The sequence below is a fragment of the Lepidochelys kempii genome, chromosome 7, assembly GCF_965140265.1.
Source record: "Lepidochelys kempii isolate rLepKem1 chromosome 7, rLepKem1.hap2, whole genome shotgun sequence".
In the NCBI taxonomy this organism is placed as follows: domain Eukaryota; kingdom Metazoa; phylum Chordata; order Testudines; family Cheloniidae; genus Lepidochelys; species Lepidochelys kempii.
The window spans coordinates 31,685,279-31,706,340 of NC_133262.1; the positions used below are offsets into that span (position 1 = coordinate 31,685,279).

At 50.9% G+C, this 21,062-nt stretch overlaps 1 protein-coding gene across 9 annotated transcripts in view; it reads right to left on the reverse strand.

Moving 5' to 3' along the window:
• Positions 1-18,964, reverse strand: part of LGALS12 (galectin 12) — a 78,052-nt gene extending 59,088 nt beyond the window's left edge. For 2 of the 9 annotated variants that reach the window (XR_012159826.1, XM_073351818.1), the window contains exons 1-10: positions 18,749-18,958; positions 17,488-17,674; positions 15,349-15,711; positions 13,552-13,640; positions 9,356-9,566; positions 8,210-8,329; positions 7,708-7,746; positions 6,581-6,607; positions 5,971-6,059; positions 4,753-4,915 (exon numbers count right to left, since the gene is read on the reverse strand). Coding sequence is in view for 8 of the 9 variants with exons in the window: in XM_073351818.1 (XP_073207919.1) it covers positions 4,753-4,915; positions 5,971-6,059; positions 6,581-6,607; positions 7,708-7,746; positions 8,210-8,329; positions 9,356-9,566; positions 13,552-13,640; positions 15,349-15,402 (792 nt within the window). In the remaining variant the exon portion in view is untranslated. Of the gene's footprint in view, positions 1-790; positions 4,400-4,752; positions 4,916-5,705; positions 5,840-5,970; positions 6,060-6,580; positions 6,608-7,707; positions 7,747-8,209; positions 8,330-9,355; positions 9,567-13,551; positions 13,641-15,348; positions 15,712-17,487; positions 17,675-18,748 lie in introns of those variants that run through there. The other 7 variants (XM_073351817.1, XM_073351816.1, XM_073351819.1 and 4 more) reach the window with 7 other exon arrangements.
• Positions 18,965-21,062: the final 2,098 nt, after the last annotated feature.

Sequence of the window (21,062 nt, forward strand, 5' to 3'; positions counted from 1 at the left end):
AAGCTCTTAGTGAAGTTGTTTGGATTTTGATGAAACTGATTTAAAAAAAAAAAGTTGACTGTCAAAAGGTCCTGTTTTCCAAAGAAACATTTTAGATCTTCTGTTTCTCAAATTTGCTTCTTTTTTAAAAATACAAGATTGAAAAAATAGTGGAAATGGAAACATTTTGTTTCTATGGACCAAAAAACTCCACCGCAAACCCCACACACCACAAAGCTGGTTTTGCAATATCTTTGGAAGTTTTGGCTCTGTCCCAACTCAGCTTTCTCCATCCTGCGAAAAATCCTCCTGTTTCTGACCAATGCTCAACAGGCCATGCCTGAGTTACGCAGCAAGGACCCAACTTGGGATCCCCAAGCAGGCACTTCCGCTGCCTCAGCTATAAGACCCCACTGAGTTAGCTGAGGCTGTAATAGGTTCGTCAACTCGCCTGTGGCCCAACCATCACGAACAGAAGACACACCACCACACTGAGTGGGTGCAGGTTACACCTGTGAGGGGGTAGATTGGGGATGTGGCCAGTATGCCTTTCACTATGGCTGGTATGCCCTTCACTGACTGCTTGCCTCAAGGCCCATAGGGCCACAGGGAGCCATCAGGCCCCAGAGTACAGGTGGGAAAAGGACAGACGTTTCTTAAAGCTAGAAGCACAGGAACTGGGAATCAGAGGCCAATAGGCTCAAGGCCTCAAGGTGTTTAACATTTCATGTGGGACGGCTCCACACCCCACCCCCAGCACTCAGCATCTCCCTCCCCCCACCCCTGCCAGTGGCTCAGCAGAGTCAGAGCATTGCAGAAAAGGGACTTTATTACAATTAAAATAGCAAACAAACTATCCTTGATGGAGAGCAAATATACATGCCAAGGAAGAGCTGGTGCCCAGGAACATAACCAAGCCCTTTAGAGCAAGCCATATGGCAGCTGCAGAGAACCAGGTTGTCCCACTAGAACCACGCGGTGCATGTCCAGTGCTGGAATCTGTCACTCCATGCAAGGAAGAGTCCTGTCCGCATTTTATGCCACCCAGGAGGGCACTAGAGGATGCCTCTAGGACTGCCCCTTGCTTACCTGCTTCTGCCACCCTGTGCAAAGAATGGAATGAATGCTAAGGAATGGGCCTATCTTCTAGCCAGCCCAGTCCATGGGGGTTCAGGTGAGTGGAGAATCAGCGGGAAGGGAGACTGGATTATCTCACTGGGACAGCCCCACCACCCCATGCAATAGTTCCTTCAAACACACAGGGCTCAGTCCAGTCCATGCAGTCTGAGCAGAGCCCACAAGACTCCTGGCAGTGAAGGGGTCAGGAGAGGACACTGTAGAGTGTGACGTCACCCTCTATCCACAGCTCTGTGATCCGGTCCCAGGAGAGCGAAGGCGTGTCATACTGGCCCAGGGGGATACCGTTGAGTGCCAGTTTGAAACTCCCCTCCTCACAGACAAGCAGCAGCTAGAAGAGGATTGGGAGAGGTTTGGCAGAGAATGTGATGGCAGGTATGGGCCAGATCCCCAACTGGTGTTAATGAGAATCACTCCCTTGGAGTCAATGGAAACAGGACTATCTCAGCGGAGGATGTGAGTCTGTATTTGTGTAGCAGTTACAATCCCTCACCCCCTTCCCAGTTGGCTTGCTGAGATGCAGCTACCTCTGGAGTGGCACGTCACTCTCCTCCCCCCTGCCCACCTTCACATAGCTCGGCAGAGCTGCAGCCACCTGTAGGGTGGGAAGACAAGAGTCAGGGAACTGTAACATGGGGGAGGATAGAGGAGGGATTCTGACCAAGGGACTCCACTGTCTGCCTGTGAAGGACTGAGGCAGTCCAGAGGTTGCAGGGAACTGAAGCTCTGGGCTCCAGGTTCAACCCACCCTGCCTGAAATTTTTCAGGGGCAGGAGGCCTGGGAGGAGGGGGCTTTCAGTCCTACTGATGAGCCTACAGGGCATGCTGATGGCAGCTACCCCAGCGCAAGTGATGGGGCTGTAGAGAACATGTGCAGAAGCCCTGTACTCTGTGCCTCCTCCCTAGGCTACATGCAGCCCCAGGTGAAAAACAGGGTGCTGGAGTCTCCAGTGGCTGGACCCTCAGGAGATCCCCCAGACAGTATTACAGTTGCCAGACCAAACTCTCAGAGGCTAATTAATTAAGATGAGCTATTATCAGAAGGAGAAAAAAAAAACTTTTGTAGTGATAATCAAGATGGCCCATTTCAGACAGTTGACAAGAGGTATAAGAAGGATGCTTAACATGGGAAGCATGGGAAATAGATTCAATTAGTGTAATGACCCAGCCACTCCCAGTCTCTATTCAAGCCTGAGTTAATGGTATCTAGTTTGCAAATCAATTCAAGTTCAACAGTTTCTCCTTGGAGTCGGTTTTTGAAGTTTTTCTGTTGCAAAATTGCCACCTTTAAGTCTGCTACTGAGTGACCAGACAGTTTGAAGTGTTCTCCTACCAATTTTTGAATGTTATGATTCCTGATGACAGATGTGTCCATTTATTCTTTTGCGTAGAGACTGTCCGGTTTGGCCAATGTACATGGCAGAGGGGCATTGCTGGCACATGATGGCATATATCACATTGGTAGATGTGCAGGTGAATGAGTCCCTGATGTGATTAGGTCCTATGATGGTGTCACTTGAATAGATATGTGGACAGAGTTGGCATCGGGCTTTGTTGCAAGGATAGGTTCCTGGGTTAGTGTTTTTGTTGTGTGGTTGCTGGAGTGTATTTGCTTCAAGTTGGAGGGCTGTCTGTAAGCAAGGACTGGTCTGTCTCTCAAGATCTGAGAGAGTAAGGGATCATCTTTCAGGATAGGTTGTAGATCTTTGATGATGCACTGGAGAGGTTTTAGTTGGGGGCTGAAGGTGATGGCTAGTGGTGTTCTGTTATTTTCTTTGTTGGGCCTGTCCTGTAGTAGGTGACTTCTGGGTACTCTTTTGGCTCTGGCAATCTGTTTTTTCACTTCAGCAGGTGGGTATTGTAGTTTTAAGAATGCTTGATAGAGATCTTGTAGGTGTTTGTCTCTGTCTGAGGGATTGGAGCAAATGCGGTTGTATCTTAGAGCTTGGCTGTAGACAATGGATCGCGTGATGTGGTCTGGATGAAAGCTGGAGGCATGTAGGTAGGCATAGCAGTCAGTAGGTTTCCGGTATAGGGTGGTGTTTATGTGACCGTCGCTTATTAGCACTGTAGTGTCCAGGAAGTGGATCTCTTGTGTGGATTGGTCCAGGCTGAGGTTGATGGTGGGATGGAAATTGTTGAAATCATGGTGGAATTCCTCAAGGGCTCCTTTTCCATGGGTCCAGATGATGAAGATGTCATCAATGTAGCGCAAGTAGAGTAGAGGCATTAGGGGATGAGAGTTAAGGAAGCATTGTTCTAAGACAGCCATAAAAATGTTGGCATACTGTGTGGCCATGCGGGTACCCATAGCAGTGCCGCTGACTTGAAGGTATATATTGTCCCCAAACGTGAAATAGTTGTGGGGGAGGACGAGGTCAAAGTTCAGCCACCAGGTTAGCCATGACATTATCGGGGATACTGTTCCTGATGGCTTGTAGTCCATCTTTGTGTAGAATGTTGGTGTAGAGGTCTTCTACATCCATAGTGGCTCAGATGGTGTTTTCAGGAAGATCACCGATGGATTGTAGTTTCCTCAGGAAGTCAGTGGTGTCTCGAAGATAGCTGGGAGTCCTGGTAGCATAGGGCCTGAGGAGAGAGAGTCCACATAGCCAGACAATCCTGCTCTTAGGGTGCCAATGCCTGAGATGATGGGGAGTCCAGGATTTCCAAGTTTATGGATCTTGGGTAGCAAATAGAATACCCCTGGTAGGGGTTCTAGGCATGTGTCTGTACAGGTCTGTTCCTATGCTTTTTCAGGGAGTTTCTTGAGCAGATGGTGTAGTTTCTTTTGGTAATCCTCAGTGGGATCAGAGGATAATGGCCTGTAGAATGTGGAGTTAGAGAGCTGCCTAGCAGCCTCTTGTTCGTATTCCAATTTATTCATGATGACGACAGCACCCTCCTTTGTCAGCCTTTTTGATTATGACGTCAGAGTTGTTTCTGAGGCTGTGGATGGCGTTGTGTTCAGTGTGGCTGAGGTTATGGGGCAAGTGATGCTGCTTTTCCCCAATTTCAGCCTGTGCACATCGACGGAAGCAATCTATGTAGAAGTCCAGTCTGTTGTTTTGACCTTCAGGAGGAGTCCATGCAGAATCCTTCTTTTTGTACTGCTGGTAGGAAGGGTTCTGTGGGTTAGTATATTGTTCAGAGCTGTGTTGGAAATAGTCTGAGTCGGAGACGTTGAAAGTAGGATTCTAGGTCACTGCAGAACTGTATCATGTTCATGGGCCTGGAGGGACAAAAGGAGAGGCCCCGAGATAGGACAGACTCTTCTGCTGGGCTAAGAGTATAGTTGGAAAGATTAACAATATTGATTATCACTACAAAATCTTTTTTCTCCTGCTGATAATAGCTCATCTGAATTAATTAGCCTCTTAGAGTTGGTCTGGCAACTTCCACCTTTTCATATTTTCTGTATGTATATATATCCTCTTACTATATGTTCCACTCTATGCATCCGATGAAGTGGGCTGTAGCCCACGAAAGCTTATGCTCAAAATACACTTGTTCGTCTCTAAGGTGCCACAAATACTCCTGTTCTTTACACATAGGGATGTTATTAGTCAGCCTGAGCCCCATTTGCTACCCCTGCAAGAGACAGACCCTGCTCCTTCTGTGCCAATAGAGCGTTACCTCAAAGAAGCGCTGGGGATGAAAGGGGAAGCAGGCTGCCACTTTCTCTGCATGGCTCAGGGCCTCATCTGGGAAGGAGCTCCACATCAGGGCTCTGGTTCTGAAGCAGGCGTTGAGTCTTAGGGGCACATGGGACGGGTCTTCCCTCAGGCTGAGGCTGAATCTGCAGCAAAGGTTTAGCTCAGAGCCACGGTAGGTGGGGGCCACCGGAAGCTTGGCAGGGGTCTCAAACACGCACGCCGCAGGCAGCCCGCAGGGTTCGTTAGTGCAGCCCGCCAAACTCCCCACGCCCTGCCTCCTGCGCACCCCTCTGCCTACCCCGTAGCGCCACGAACTCCACGCTGCTCCCTGAGGCGCCAATGGGAGCTTTGGGGGAGGTACCTGGAGGAGCGGCAAGAGCAGCACATGCACCCACCCCCTCTCCCCCCGAGGGACATGGTTCCGGCTCCTTCCTGGAGTGGAGCAGAGCAGCGCAGGGCCAGGGGCCAGGGCAGCAGGCAGCGAGCCTGCCCTGGCCCCGGTGCACACCCCTGCCACTCCGGAGCCACTCTAGGTAAGCAGTGCTGGGCTGGAGCCCGCACCCCAAACCCCTCCTGCATATCAACTCCCTGCCCGCCCCCTGCCGCACCCCGCACCCCTCCTGCACCCCAACCCCCTGCCGCACCCCAACCCCCTGCCCTGAGCCCCTGCCACACCCTGCACCTCTCCTGCACTCCCTGGGGGTGGGGACAGGGCCGGGGGCAGCAAGCGGGCGGGGGGGTGTCAGTGATGCAGCCCTTGGGCCAATGCACTAGTCTTCATGTGGCCCTCATGGTCATTTGAGTTGGAGACCCCTACACTAGTGTGTGTCACAGCTGCCCCCTGCTGGGGAGAGCATGTATTTATGGAACGTGGTGCAGAACTACTTTCTTCTAAGAGCTGCAGCCAAAGACTTTTCCACTGATGTCACTCACCAGGATTCCCCTCTGCTTCAGCAAGAGGGCCCTGGGCCTTTGTCATGGGTTCCAGGCCTGACCAGGGTGGCAGTTTACGCTTCTGCCATAGCACCGTCTCCAGGGCTCTCTGAGGAATCCCTGGGTGGATTTCTCTGCATAGCACAAGCCAGAGGTCAGACAGGCTGATCAGAATGGTCCCTGAGGAGTCACACCTAGTGCAGCAGATAGGGAGCTGGGGGTTAGATGCTGGTCAAGGGGGAGTGAGGTTTGGACAGATACTTACTCCTCTGGCACTGGGCAAACCAGTCCTCTCACTGTAATGGTATCTCTTGATGCAAGGCCACAGGGGAGGGGGTGACAGTATGGCACAGCCTGAGGAAGGAAAAACCCAGGTGCCATTATTAGCCTTTAAGCCACAGGAGCAGGGAGTACAAGCCCCAGTGGGACCCTATGTAGGAAGCTGGGGGGCGGGGGGGGAAGAAGGGGTCTGGTGATGGCTTTGTAGAGATTATGAACCCTTGGGAGGGTGGGAAGTGTGTTTGTGTGGGAAGGAGAGGGGGAGTTGTCACTGGAACCTCTGGATCCCATGGGATCCAGAGGATCGCCCCAGTTTGTGGGAAACCCAGTTCCTTGGGATCAGGCCTGGGGTACCCCAAATTATCACTGGGACCAATCCAGCAGGCCCCCACAATACAACCCTCCATGGTTAAAGCACAGCAGTGCTGGCATCCAGTGCAGAAGTCCCCCCTGCAGCCCCATCCCTCTGCACATGCAGTTGCTAGCAGCTGCAACCCGACCTCAAATTTCAGCCATCCCCCCATCCTATCAAACCCAGCTGCCTTACAGGTGCAGGAACATGCCCGTTAGAGATCACAGAGGCAGGCTTCACTCACCAGCTTGGAGCTGTTTAGCTGCATTGGCTAAAGGGAGGAAGGAGAGGAGAAAAAGTTAGAACAAGAGAGGTGCACTTGCATGAGGACATGCCTGTTGCACGTGCACAGAGTCCTCCACTAGCCGCGCACTCGGCGGGGGGGAGGGGAAGAGACCAGCACACACACCCATGGAAAGGTCTGTAGCTCAGAACCTGCATGGGGCTGCGTGGACAATTCAGAGTCTGACAGACTGTTGCACTGCTGCAGTGATGCGTTATTAGAGGCTGAAGTCATTGGGCCCGATTGGACGCTCTGGCATCGGCTGCATTCAGGGAACGGCACCAGGCACGGCACAGATCCCCAGATGGGTTGCTACAGGACCCAGGACGGTAGGTCTTTCCCTCTATGCTAACACCCTCTCCTCCCCGATCCGTCAGCTATGAGATGCAAAAGGACCACAGATTGGAAGCTCTTTGAGGCAGGGACTGGGTTTTTGCCATGTATTTGTACAGCACCTAGCCCAATGGGGTCCTGGTCTGAGACGGGGGCTTCTATGTGCTACCATAATACAAATAAGGGAAGACACCAAGTCCCCCCACCCACACCTTGGCTTTGCCAGGGTGTGTGGGGGTGTGGCTGGGGCAGGCCCATGCTCTGGCTATTCTGCCCCCCTGCAGAGCCCCATGGGCGTCATGGAAGCAGAGACAAACCCAGATGTGTGTGATTGGGGAGGGCTGGCTGAAGGGCCCCTAAGTTGGCTTCCCTACTCAGCTGACACATCAGGGGATGGATAGTTGTCTGCTGAGCTATCCACAATGGGACGTGTGCTGGGATTTATCAGGGACAGATGCCTAAATTTAAGACCAAGAGTTCCCAGAAGGGCTGGCGATTTGGGGGTGATTCATATTTCAGGGGTTGCTGCTCAACTCCAGGCACCTGATGTTCAAAGCGACCAGTGCTGGCTCAACAATCAGACCCCGTTGGGCGTGTCTACGGCCAGGCACCCCCCTTTAATGTCCCTAGGCACTTTGGAAAACCTCAGCCAGCTGCCCCTGCAAACAGATCGCGGTTGTCTCATAGGAGGGAGCACTACAAGGGAACACCCGCCGGCCCATTGGGTTGGTGCTGAGACATTCAGCTGGACTCACATGAGCAACAGGGTACTCAGTTCGGCTGGCGTCAAAGGGCTGCCCATGCAGGAGAGAGAGAGAGAGTTAAGGACTGGGGCCCTGATCCACAGCTGGTGTAAATTAGGGGTTGCTCCATTTGTGTCCCTTGGGCCAGACCCCCAGCTGGTGTAAATTGGGGTCTCACACCTCATCGCTTCTTGGCTGAGCTCATTGTGCACATCAGAGCTCCTTACATCCCTCCATCCCCCCTCCCCCTCACAGCTCCCTGGTTGCTACCCTCCCATCCCCTGCTCTTTCAGGGGCTTCCTGCAACTCCCATCCCCTTTCTCATGCCAAGGGCTCAGGGTGTCCCCAACTGCCCCCATGCTTCTGTGTGCACCCTCATTCCCCCTACACCAGGGCCTCATCCTCCCCCTCCCCCCACCAACAGAAGTTGTGTGCCCTGTCCCCGCCCACTGACTCCCCTCCCCGATGCAGGGTGCCCCATCACCCTATTGGTTTGCCCCACAGAGGGGATTACATTGCTGCGTAGGAAGGCCATGCTCTTCACCATGATGTCACCAAACACGCCCAAGGTGTCCACTCGGGCCAGGGGCAGGCGGGAGTGATACTGGAGGAAGTGCTGCCCATTCACGCTCACCTGGAGAGAGGGAGAGGGGAGGAGTTCAGCTCCCAGAATGGGCAAGATCTCAGCAACCAGCTGGAGTAACCATGGTCACCAGGGCGTCAGAGGGGCCAGTTACACCAGCAGGTGTAAATCAGCCACCAGCTACATCTAGTTACACACGCTGAAGGTCTGGCCCCTTTTCTTTCCCCACCCCTAAGTTACTGGGTTGATGCTGCTCTCAGTCACCCCAGTGTAATTCAGGAGAGCCCCCATGAAGTCATGCCAGTGAGACCTTGGGCTAAGCCAGCAGAGAGCCAGGCTCACCCCTGTATGTCTCCCCTATTCAGGAGCTGCCAGCGCTAGCATGAGCAGGCTGAGGGGCTGTCCCACCTTTAATGCCCCCCAGGGGCACAGAATAGCCAGAGGGCAGTCCTGTCCATGTCCTCTCCCTGTGCCAGGGCTGCTGCAGAGGAGCCACCTCTACACTTGGGAGCCCCCTGCACCAGAGCTACTCCAAGGGGACCATTCCCCCCCCCCAGCTCCCCTGTGGCCTCCTTTGCACCAGCACTCACTGGCATTAAGGGGCTGCAGGGCAATGTTGGACAGGGCCCCTGGGACCTGAACTCCTGGTGGGGGAGGCACTGGGTGCATGCTTGCCCGAACGGGCTGATAACAGGGGTCAGAGACAGCCTGCAGCCTCTCTGTGCCTGTCACCTAAGGGAGATCATCATCCCACTGCAGCTCCAGTTACCACCCTGGAACTGCTACCACCAGCCCACTGAAGGCTGGGGGGCAAGGGGGGAGAAGACCTGCCACATAGCCACGGGAACCCCCCAGCCTACCAGAAGGGAGGGCTTGTAGCCATGGAAATCCCTGGCCCCCATTGGGGTGGGGACACATGTAGAGCCACAGGAACGCCCAAGCATCCCAACACCCATCCGGCAAGGCTGGGAGAGGGGCCTTTAGACATGGGTGGGCTTGTGCCCGCCCACTTCCCAGGATTTCCAATAAGGCCCCAACACCCAGCTACAAGCTAGGGCTCCACCCACCACTCCTCACCTGTACCTCATCCTGCCCAAAGAGGAAGAGCAGCTGGAAGGCCTCTCCCCTCTTGAGGGGGAGGTGGGGGAACTTGGTCTCCTCCAGCCAGCGCCCGTTCTGCAGGGTGTTGCAGATTACGTGGGGCCGGGAGTGGAAGCGGGGGTTGAAGTGGATGGCAATGTCTGGCCGGGGCATCAGACTGCAGCCACACTGGAAATCCACCTGGAACCTGGGGGACAGAGCACAGAGTGAGAGTGGGCAGGGGGCACTACATGGACTCCTGGGTTCTCTCCCCAGCTCTAGGCAATGACAAGACTGACCCTGCTGGAGTCCAGGATATTTGCAGACCTGGGGCCTGAACCTCAATTTGGGGGAATGAAGGTAGCTGTCAGAAGCACAGACCTACAAATACACCTTGAAAATAGGATGTTGACAACTTCTCTCTGCCCATTTGCCTATCTGGTGGCAGTAGCTCTTACGCCTACTCCAAACCTTAGCTCCCTCTCGGAGCTGAAGACTAGGAGAGTCAAGAGGTGGGACATCTTGTCTGGGGAGCATTAGTTAAGCTTCTGTTAAAATGCACAGTTCCCCAGAGAAGGAGAACTCTGGCACTGGAGAAGGAACCTTCCAGCTATTGCTAGTTTCTCAGACCAAGGACTCCAAAAAAATTTTTACGGAAAAGACTTCATCTCGTAGGCCTGCTCAACACTTAAACTTAGATCGACCTAGCTATGTCGCTCGGGGCTGTGACAAGTGTCACACTCTGTGCGCTGTGGGAAAGTTGACCTAGCCCCTGGAGTAGACGTGGCTAGGTCAAGAGAAGAATCCTTCCATTGGCCCAGCTACCACCTCATGGTGGGGTGGATTAGCTGCATCGATGGAAAAACTGCCTCCTGTTACTGTAGGAAGTGTCTACACTATGGCAGCTGAAGCATCATAGCTGCGCCATGGTAGCATAGACATGCCATTAGTTTACAGCAGTGGTTCTCAACTTATTGCCCCGGACCCTGCCACGTGCAGTGGGCCGGCTGCCCCGTCCCTTGACCCCAGAGCTCGCAGGGCCAACCAAGAGCCCTAGACCCTCCCTATGCGGGGCTGGCCAGCTGTCCCGAGCCCAGTCCCCTGCCGTGTGGCTGCCCCGGACTCCACAGCTTGCAGGACAGGGTGACTGCCCCAGACCCCCACCCCCATCGGGCCAGCCGGGAGCCCCAGACCCCACTGGGTAGCCCAGAACCCTAAGCGCAAGGCAGCCGGGAACCTGGTGACCTTGGCATGCTGGCAGCCTTTAGCACATTGCTGAGCTGGGCCGCAGCTGTGTGCTACTTCGGTTGGAGGTTGAGAACCGCTGATATATATAATATGCACCCCAACTCCAAAACTATAGATCTGTTTGCCTTATGAATCAGATCTACATCTGTGAACAACCTGTCTTGTTCCTCTAATGTAATGTTTCATATCCTACAATACGCCTTGAAAGATTTGAAATAAAAGTATTCAAGTTCATCAAAGAATATACAGAACACATCTACCAGATTAAGACAAGGGGGTTTGTTTCCTTTGTAAAGGTCTGTGCACTAGACCAGTGGTGTTTAAACTGTGGGTCGCAACCCAGTACTGTGAGGCACTGGGTCACGGCAGCTCTCATCAGCACCATGGACCAGGCTTTTAAAAGTCCCGTTGGCGGTGCTGCCCAGCTAAGGCAGGCTAGTCCCTACCTGTTATGACACTGCACTGCGCCCTTGAAGCAGCCAGCAGCAGGTCTGGCTCCTAGGCGGAGGGGTCACGGGGTTCCATGCACTGTCCCTGCCCCAAGCACTGGCTTTGCACTCCCATTGGCTGGTTCCTGGCCAATGGGAGCTGGGGCGGGGGGGGATGTGCTTGCGGGCAAGAGCCATGTGAAGCCACTTGTGCACCTCTTCCTAGGAGCTGGACCTGCTGCTGGCCACTTCCAAGGCACAGTGCGGTCCATGGTGCCAGGACAGGCAGGAAGCCTGCCTTAGCATCCCCGCTACACCGCTGACTGGGAGCCACTGCAGGTAAGCCCGTGCCCTATCTAGCGGACATGGACAGAAGCAGCAGAGAAACTGAGAAACCTGAAAGCCAAGAGCCACTTGGCAAGTGACCAATAGAAATCAGAGGACGGCCCCTCCAATAAGCCCTCAAATCAGAGTATATAAAAATTGAGGTCACCAAGTGGGACCCCAGAGTTTTGATGAATCACCCTGTCATACAGGGTCACAGAACTAACAAGAGCTAACTGAACCCACAAAGAAGCTGTATAATCCCTAGTGAAACCAATACTCAGAGGTTTAACAGAAGAAAAAGCAGCGAGGTTTCGCTTCAAGGATTGTATTTCTTCTGTTTTTAGCATTAATTCCTGTAGGTTATCTTGCTGAGCCAACGCTCTTTAGCAAGACCTCAAGTAACCAGGGTTTAGAGATTGTAACTATTGCTATAGACATGGCCTCCTTCGTAAGTCCAGGCAAACTGACCTAAGAGATTTGAACTGTAAATGTAAGCAATTGCTTTTGCTATTCTAAACCAATCCATCCGAACAGGCAGGCCCGCTCCCTTAAGAGACAAATGCCTCCTTACTCCTTGGAGAGATACTGGAAGGGTGATAAGTGTGTTAGGTCCTAAAGAACTGGTGGCATAAGTAAAAATAATAAGAAATCTTGGTGATTTTCATTGGTCCTTGGTGTAACTGCTGAGCCTCAGCCATAGTCCGTCACAAGGGCTCAAATAAATTGGTTAGTCCCTAAGGTGCCACAAGTACTCCTTTTCTTTTTGCGAATACAGACTAACACGGCTGTTACTCTGAAACAAGACAACATTGTGTGGTCAGTACAGGACTAGAACACTGGTGGTCTACACTTGATTAATGAACTATTGATTATATGCTGATGTGGTTCTGAGTGAATAACTGAACTGTTGATTGGTTGAGAATAACCAAGTGTCTTGATTTAAGCAAATATTATTCAAGTTAAAAGTTGACCTGAAAAGAACCCAGCACTGAATTAATAAGCTAATGCTCCTTGGACTCAATAAAAAAGAGTTTATGCCATTCCATTCCATTCTAACATTGTCTATAACACATATCCAGTTGGCAAATCTAGTTTGTTAGATTTCAGCAAATTCATAAAATTAACCCCATTTCATGCTTAAACCACTTGTGTGAAGTGGAGCCACCCAGAGTGGTTCTCACTCATGCTTCCCTAGGAAGAAGGGAACAGCACAGAGCACCCTAGCCACTGGTCAAGGAGGGACTAGAACCCCTAACTCCCTGCTTGGAGGCTGACTCTGCTGGAGTCCAGGGATTGCCCAACCCCAACCCTTGGTAGCTTCAAACTGGAACTGGGAAAACATTTTTGGCTGAAATTGTTTTGTTTTGTTGGGGGAAGGGGTGGCAAGGAAATGAAGATTCAGCAACACTAGAAGATTTTGCCAAACTGTTCATTGGGGGGGGGGGGAATCCATTTTTTTTAAATTGATATTTTCAGTGATTTTTGTTGGTTTGTCTTGAAGTTGCTGCTAATGTTATTAAATTCAAAGATGTTAAAAAAATCATCAAAACTCAAGCATTTTGTTTTGGATCCAAGTGAACGTCCCCATTTGACCCTAAAAAGGGGTCATTTTCAAAATCACCAACAAAGTAGAAAAAAGCCCAACTCTACTTTAAACTGACTTTGTCCCCAGGAATAAGTTAGAGTTGCCTCTAGGCTGCTCTAATCCATACCTCCCGCATGCCACCTGGAAAGCAGATACTAGCTGTAGCATAATGCACTCTGACAATGGCTGGGGTGGGGTGGGAGTATAACCCAGGTCCCCCAAGTCACAGTCCAGTGCTGTACCAACTATGCCATGATTCCTCTGGCCTTACACCAGTCAGGGATTCCCTTACGTCAGGAGAGCATTTCCACCGACTTATGCTGCAAGAAAGGCTTCACTGTAGCTAAGAATCAGGCCCATAGAGTGGCATCATAGATAAGCAAATTCCTGGCCCAGCCTTGTAAGGGACTGGAAGGATCCTGAAACTCCCTGATTAAAGGAAAATCTAGCTACAGCTCACCTGAGCACTGTAAAATCAGAGGGTTTAACACAATTAACTCCCAGCAGCCACTGAACTGGTGCATTTTCTGTCTGACTGCAGGAGCCATGAATCAAGGGGTTTGAGTAGGATGAGAAGCCTGAGCCCCAGGGAAATAGCCTTTTACCTTTCGGCCTCTGCAAGGACCATGCCCTGCACCAGAACCATCTTTCCATGGGTCAAGCCACCGAAGATCGTCGTGATGTACGGGAGCACCTGGAATGGACAGAGAGGTGGAGGAGAGGGACCCATATTGGTGCTGGAAATGGGAGAGTCTGGGAGCTCTGACTGGTAACACTGGACTCTTGGGTTCTCTCTCCAGCTCTGGGAGGAGAATGAATATAGAGAGTTTGAAGGCAGGGAGAGGAGGCTCTCATCTGTGCTCAGTTGGGGCTGGGAGACAGGACTCCTAGGTTCCATTCCTAGCTTTGGGAGGGGAGGAGAGCAGCTAGAGCAGGGGTGCTGTGAATACAGATGTCCTGGGTTCTATGCCCAGCTTTGGGAGGAGAATGGGGTCTCATGGATGGCATCTTAAAACAGGAGCAGATTAGCTGGGGCAAATGGGAGTTAGAACTTGGGTGTCTTATCTCCAGCAGATTCACTGTGTGACCTTGCACAAGAAACTCCCACTTCTTCCTCTTTCTGTGCTTCGGTTTCCCAGGGTATCAGACACCAGTTATTGCTTTAGCACAATGGCTAGTGGTCAGTGCTGGAAAAAAAATCTAGTCAAACCAAAAAAGTTACAGGGGTGGGGGGGAAGTGTGATCAGACACACAAGGGTATGAAAATAATACAGCCCCTAAGCCCCAGCCCTTCTCCCCATTGGTGGAGGCTAGTTGACCAGATGATTAAAAGCCAGAATGTTTTATCTGAACCCCACTAAACTTTGGGGAGAATTGAGGGTACAATGGATTCAGGAGCTAAAAAACCAGCACCTTTTTGTAAAGCAGATGCCTGGATTTAGCAGAGCCACAACTCCAACCTCCTGAGCTAGGAACTGACTTGATTTAAGGAAACTAGCAACCGCCTGCCTGGTCTCAGCTGAAGTTTCTGTACCTTACAGAGTCTCACATGATCAGTCCAGAAAGGCTCAACAGAAAGACATTTGTGCAGACAACAGCCAGATGGCCAAAAAGTTTAGTGATAACCTGATTAGCCCCTTCCCCCCAAACAAACAAACACAGCTGCACAGAGGAGCTTAAAATGAGATTCCATCTAAACTAGTCACACATGCAGGGCTTGGGGTTTAACCCTTTAAAAGTCAGGTTTTCTTTAGACTTAAGATCAAGCCAGACAGTCCCTGCTGCAGTAGGGACTCAAGGAGCCAGCTTGCCAGGAAGGGAGGTCAGCTGTCAGATATCTGACAGCACCCTTCTTGAGATCCGTTGAGAAAACAAAAAAACCCACAAAGGCATGTTTTAAAGTAAATGGCAAACACCCACCCTCTGGGCAATCAGAGCCTTTGTAAGGGGCCTTGTGTCAGGCACCCCAAGGTTTGAGACATTCAGAGATCAATTGCCTCTTTTGGGGAAACAAAACACAACTTGGCCCATGAGGGAAAGAGAGAGGAGGGAGAACATTAGCTTGGGAGCTTTCTGGGGCAAGGACTGCTTCTTTGTTCTGTTTGTACAGCATCTAGCACGGTGGGGTCCTGGTCCTTGAGTAAGGCTCCAACCTACTACTACAATACAAACAATGGGAGTGCAGGAGCTATGATCTGCTCTCAGATCAGATGCACCCCTATAAACCTGGGGGCTGGAGCCACTCCTTTCAGTTCAATACCTTGGCTCTGGACTGACACCCACTGAACACAGCATGATTCAGCTATAAGAACACATGAAACTGGGCAAAGGCCGGAAGTAGAAGTGAACTGATCTTCAATTTCATTGCACGCTGGCTGCCCCAGGGCACAGAGATTACTCACCGGGTGGAAAACTGGGGGCTGGAGGATGAAATCTACCGGAGGAGTGGGGCCCATGGCTTGAAAATCCTAAAACCCAATAGTTATCTTCAGCTTCCAGCAGGGAACTTTAGAGCTTGGAGCAGTCACATGATGCAATCACACTGGGTGGAGAGAAATTTGTAACAGCAATCCACCCCAGCTTGCCTCCTAGACAGATTTTGGTTCTTTCACATTCCATGCAGGGTCCTAGTGCCCTCCGCCATTGTCAGGGAAATGCTGAGCCAGATCTTCAGGTGGTGTTGATTGGCTTACAGCCATTGGCACCAGTGGAGGGTCTGACCCACTGAGTGTTTGCGCTGCTGACTCGTGCAGTGTCGCTAAAAACTGAGGGTAAAAAAATCATGAGTCAGCAATATTGCAGCCCCAGGAGTTCATAAATCATGAATCAGCTCCCTCCAAGAAATCATGAGATTGGCTTAAAAATCACAAGATTAGAAAAAAAAACACTAATAAATGCTGGGCTGATTTAATTTACTTTCTGTTTATTTATTGTTTTTAAGCCTTTAGGGATCAAGCTTCTTTTGGCGTTTGCAATATTTTAGGGGTGGGTGGGTGAGATGACAGATTTCCCCTGCAGGGAATTCAGCTGAAACTAGAAAACTCATTTTACTTGGGATCTGAGGTGGACCTTGAACCACAGTTCCTGCCTGTACAGGCTCCTAAGTTCGCGTGGAAGTCATGAGATTGAGTGTGGCTCGCTGGCTTTGCAGCTAAAGCACTAACTGAGGATGCAGGGCATCTGGTTCAATTCCCAGCTCTTCCCCCACACTCTCTGTGTGACCTTGGCCAAGTCACTTAATTGATCTGTGCCTCAGTTTCCCCATCTGTAAAATGGGGACATAATAATCCTTCCTTTGTCTATTTTGACCGGGAGCTCTTCGGGGCAGGGACTGTCTCTCCCTGGGGCTGTGCCTTGCCTAGTATGCCAGGGCCATGATCTTGGCTAATGCTTCTGTGGGCCACTGTAACTAAGTAATATAAGTAATTAATAATAATGTGTCAGGAATAGCTTGCATGATTGGCCTCTCATTTAATTTCTTTGGAGGAAGAAACATGCTCCCCAAGTGTTGCATAAATTCATGCCCCTTTGTCAGTCACAACAATAAACTTAAACAAACAAACAATTATTTAAAAAATTTAGGTTTCAGAGTAGCAGCCGTGTTAGTCTGTATCCGCAAAAAGAAAAGGAGTATTTGTGGCACCTTAGAGACTAACCAATTTATTTGAGCTCATGAAAGCTTATGCTTTTAAATTTTTAAAAGTGTAATTTCCCTCCACCAGATGGTAGTGTTGTCCCAAAAGTTTTTCATGTGATTTTGTGGCTAAGTTCCACCCAAGTGGGATACAACATAACAGGGTCCAATTCTGCAAAGGTTTAAGCCTGTGCATAACTTTAAGTAAAGTTGTAATTATTTGTATTACAGGAGCACAACCGAGAATGGGGCCCACATCATGCTGGGCACTGCATATACCCTGAAGTAGATAGATCAGGACCCCATTCTGCCAGGCATTGCACGAAGAGTGAAAGACAATCCTTGTAACCAGAACAGACTAAGACTAGGGAAGGGAAACCCTCAAAGTCATACAGGGAGTCAGTGGCAAATAGAAACCAGAAATAGAACCCAGCTCTTCTAGGCTAGGGCAGCACAGCTGGTGCAGGACCTTTGACCCTGGAAATGTTCAACTGTAGATTAAGGGGCCATCCTATTACCCGGAGAAAAAAACAGACTCAGCAACTTCCGGTGGCTTTTGTCCCAGGAGCTGCTTGGAAGGATCAGGGCTGGACTTTGATGCTCATTTGTTTGTTGACTTGCCAGACTGCGCTTACAACTCATTTGTGGGGTGATCACAATCTTCCCAAATGGGTCTCCAAGCAGGTTCCTTGTTAGGATCATTCCCTAACAAGCAAATTTGCCCCAGGCCATCTCTCTACCGACTGGCTCTCCAGATGTTGCTCCTGCAGATCCAGCTGTTTCTCCTCAGTTTTTCATGGTCTTGACAGGGGCCATCATACCCAAATGTGCCATGAAACGCCCCACTGCGGTGACACAAAAGTGAAACTCTGGGCCCCACAAAGTCAATGGGAGTTTTCCAAATTACCTCAATGGGGGTAGGATTTCACTCACACTCATAGTCGGGAAGGGAACTCACTCCATTGCACCAATTGCTGGGGCGGGATTCTCTGGCCTGTGTTATGCTAGATGATCTAATCGTCCTTGCTGGCCTCCAGAACAATGTGTAGATGAATCTGTACGCTGTCTCCGAGAGGCCAGAGTGAGATCTAGAACTGAGAGAACACTAAGCATTGGGGTCTGTTTTACATCTCACATACAAATGGATCGATCTATCCCTGCCTCCCACCCTCCCCACACATCCATCTACATATAGATATCCATCCTGATATACCCATCCTCTCTCAGCACCCCCCCCAAATTGGTTGATAGAAAAGTTTTGGCCCCAAACTCCGGAAAGCAGAAAAATTTGCCTGAAAACTGAAAAATTTTCAGTTTGGGGGGTTGGTTTTCAGTTTTCTAACAAAAAAATTAAAACTTTTCAAGGAATGCAAACATCATTCATGACAATTTTCCATTTAGTCAAACTTTAATATTCCATTAAAAAAAAAAAGTTCAGGTGGAAAAAGTTTTTAGCAGCCCCTATTCACAAAACCCCTTTGAGGCAGAGACGTTCATTACGGCCATTTTTAAAAGGTAGGAAACTGAGGCACAGAGCATAAGTGAAGTAGTGTGTAGGAATAGGGTAGTATCCCTTTAAATAATTGGTGCTGTAGTGGTGCTCACCGTGTTCTATGTTTTAGAACCCAACCAGGGAATGTAACTAGGCCTTGCATGTTTTGTGTCCTCAGTAACCACTGTTATTTGGACCCCATTGTGCCTGTGTGGTTGCTTCGTGTTATGTAAAGAGCTAAAGGTCATTTTCTTAGCCTATCGCTTTGACTCCGGTCTTTGCATCCCTTCACTGGCTCCCCCTTCTCTTTCACATAGACCTAACCAATTGTCTTCCCTTTCAAGGTCCTTCATGCTCTATCCCCACTTGACCTATCATTCTCATCCGCTATGGAGGTGATGACTTCTGCCTCCAGCCAGCCCATGATGCCGGCCTCCATCGCCCAGTGCCCACTAGTTACATTTTCACACAAACTCCTTCATGCTTTCTCCTCTGCTGCCCCTCGCGCTTGGGAAGAGCTCCCTGTAAACACCCACAAAGCCACCTCACTGTCCACCTTCAAACTTGTCTCAAATGCTCCATTGCCGGGAGGCCTACCAACACCTTGACAACAGTTAGGCCACTGGTGGTCTGAGCCCACAGCCTGTCAAGCTGACAGTGATTGTCTCCTGGTTACCTTCTGCTCCCTCGTCTGGCTGTATCCAACTGTCATCTCTTGTCTTATCCTTAGATTGGCAGCTCGCTGGAGGAGGGGCCATCTTTTTGTGCTGGGCCTAGCACAATCGGATCCTGCTCCAAGGTGCTATGATAGTGCAAATATCACAGACAACAAGCGACTTGCTCAAATATCTGGACTAGAACAGGGAATGGCAGCATGATCTCCAGAGTCCTAGGGGAGGGCCCTAGTCATGAGGCTGCGTGTCCTCTCTGGAAACTAGCTTAACACTCTGCCAAGTTCCATCTGACCCACTAACTTGCCTGAACCAGCTGGAAAAACACCCCACCATGACACCAATGCATCATGTGTCCTCGACCTTGGTCAGCGAACCTTCACCAGGGTTCTGATTACAGCTCAAAAAAGACGACCCAACAAATTCCAGCCTGGTCGACCCAACAAATTCCAGCCTGGTCCAAAGGGTGGCTGCAGCCAGGAGAGCGGTGTAGGAATGAGGTGGAAGGGAAAAGGTCACGTGAGTCGGCAGGCGGTCATGCATAGCATGAACTAGCGATGGGCTGTGGAGCTGAGAGCTCTGAGGTCTAGGCTTGCCTTTGCCCCAAATTGCCTTGGGCAAGTCATTTCCCTCCCCACCCTGTAAGCTTCACCAGGGCAAGGTCTTTCACCAAGGTCTTGCCTAGACTGGGCAAATCCACTGTGCTGGGCTGATACATGTCATCATGACCAGCACAGCGGGGCTTGAGCTGGGAACCTCCAGAGCTGAATTCACGAGTCGCTACAGGCAGACTTTCCAGCAGATACCTGTAACAGAGCCACCACCCCGGTGAATCACACCTGAGTTATGCTACACTCAGATGGGTGAAAGTGAGGCACCGAGCAAGTGGAATCTACTTGCCCAAGATCACACAGGGAACTGGGCCCAGGTCTCTGTCTTAGCTCAGTGCCTCAACCACAAGACAGGCCTCCTTTGCCCCACAGGAAGCCTAATATTCACCTATGCAGCAGCCACCAGGGCTCAGGAGCGACGGTTTTTGCCACATCAGACAGTAGGGGTCGCCCACTTTGTAGATTCTGCTGGTGGAGCACCCTGCAAACACTAGGGGCTCCTTGCCTCCCTCCATTCCCTCCACAGCTTCCTGGGTGCCACCATCCCAACCCCCTCTAGTTCAGGGACACACTGCAACTCCCCAGCCCCTTCCTCATGCCCTCCCGGCCGCAGGGCAGGCGCTCTGTGTGCTCCCCCTTCCCCCCATGGCAGGGCCGCTGTGATCAATTTGACTCTGCCACAGGGTACTGGTGAGCTGGCTCTGTGCTGAAAACCTAACCATGTGGCATCAGCCTCTGCATCACCTTAGCTCCTATCCCAGTGAATTCAGCAGCTGAACCTTCCGGACCTAGTCAGTTGGCTGCATGGGCTGGGTGGGTATTTCTTGAACTAGCTTGGTGGTCTAGTTGTTACACCAAGGGAAAGCTAAGTAGGGGCCTTCTCACTGTAGGATCTAAGCATTAGGACTCTGGGTTCTAGTCCCAGCTGTGGGAGGGCAGTGAGGTCTAGTGGTGACAAAGTGGACTGGGAGTCTGGTCTCCTGGTTTTTGTTCTCTGGAAGCCTAGCGGGTTAGAGCAGGGGTGGCTGGAGGTCAGGACTCCTGGGTTTTATTCACTGCGATAGGAGGAGAGAGTGTTCTTTCCGCTCTGCACAGCAGTAAGGAGTTGGCAGATCAGCTCGTCACTGGCCCCATTCTTGCTGTCTAATGCTTGTGCCAAGCTTCAAATAAGCCAGCAACTTACAACATGACTAAATGGTTTAGCCATCGGCAAATCTGCTTTGCTGGCCCTGCCAGGAGAAAGGCTGCTGCTTCCTCCCATCGTAGGCAGGGTCTTTGGGGATGGGGCAGGGGCTTTATGCCATAGCCTCTGCCCCACCCTAACTCCAAATCGAATTCCCCCAGTGCAGCCCCCTTGCAATGAGCTGCAGCTGAGAAGCTGGCCTTCTGCCCCCTCCATAACACAGTGCAGAATGGAGTGGGGGGTCCAAGTTCAGCTAGTTTGGCTTTCTTTGAGTTGGGTTATGACACTGCATTGAGACTTAGGAAATCCGGGTTCAATTGCTAGCTCTGACACATTCTTCCTGTGTGACCTTGGGCAAGTCACTGCATCACTCTGGGCCTCAGTTTCAGCTCATCTGTGAAATGGAGAGAATGATTCTTCCCTTGTCAATTTACAGAGTAAGATCTTTGGCGCAAGGGCTGTTTCTCACCATACATCTGTGCAGCATCTGGCAGGATGGGGCCCTGATTTCTGCCAAGGTCTGCA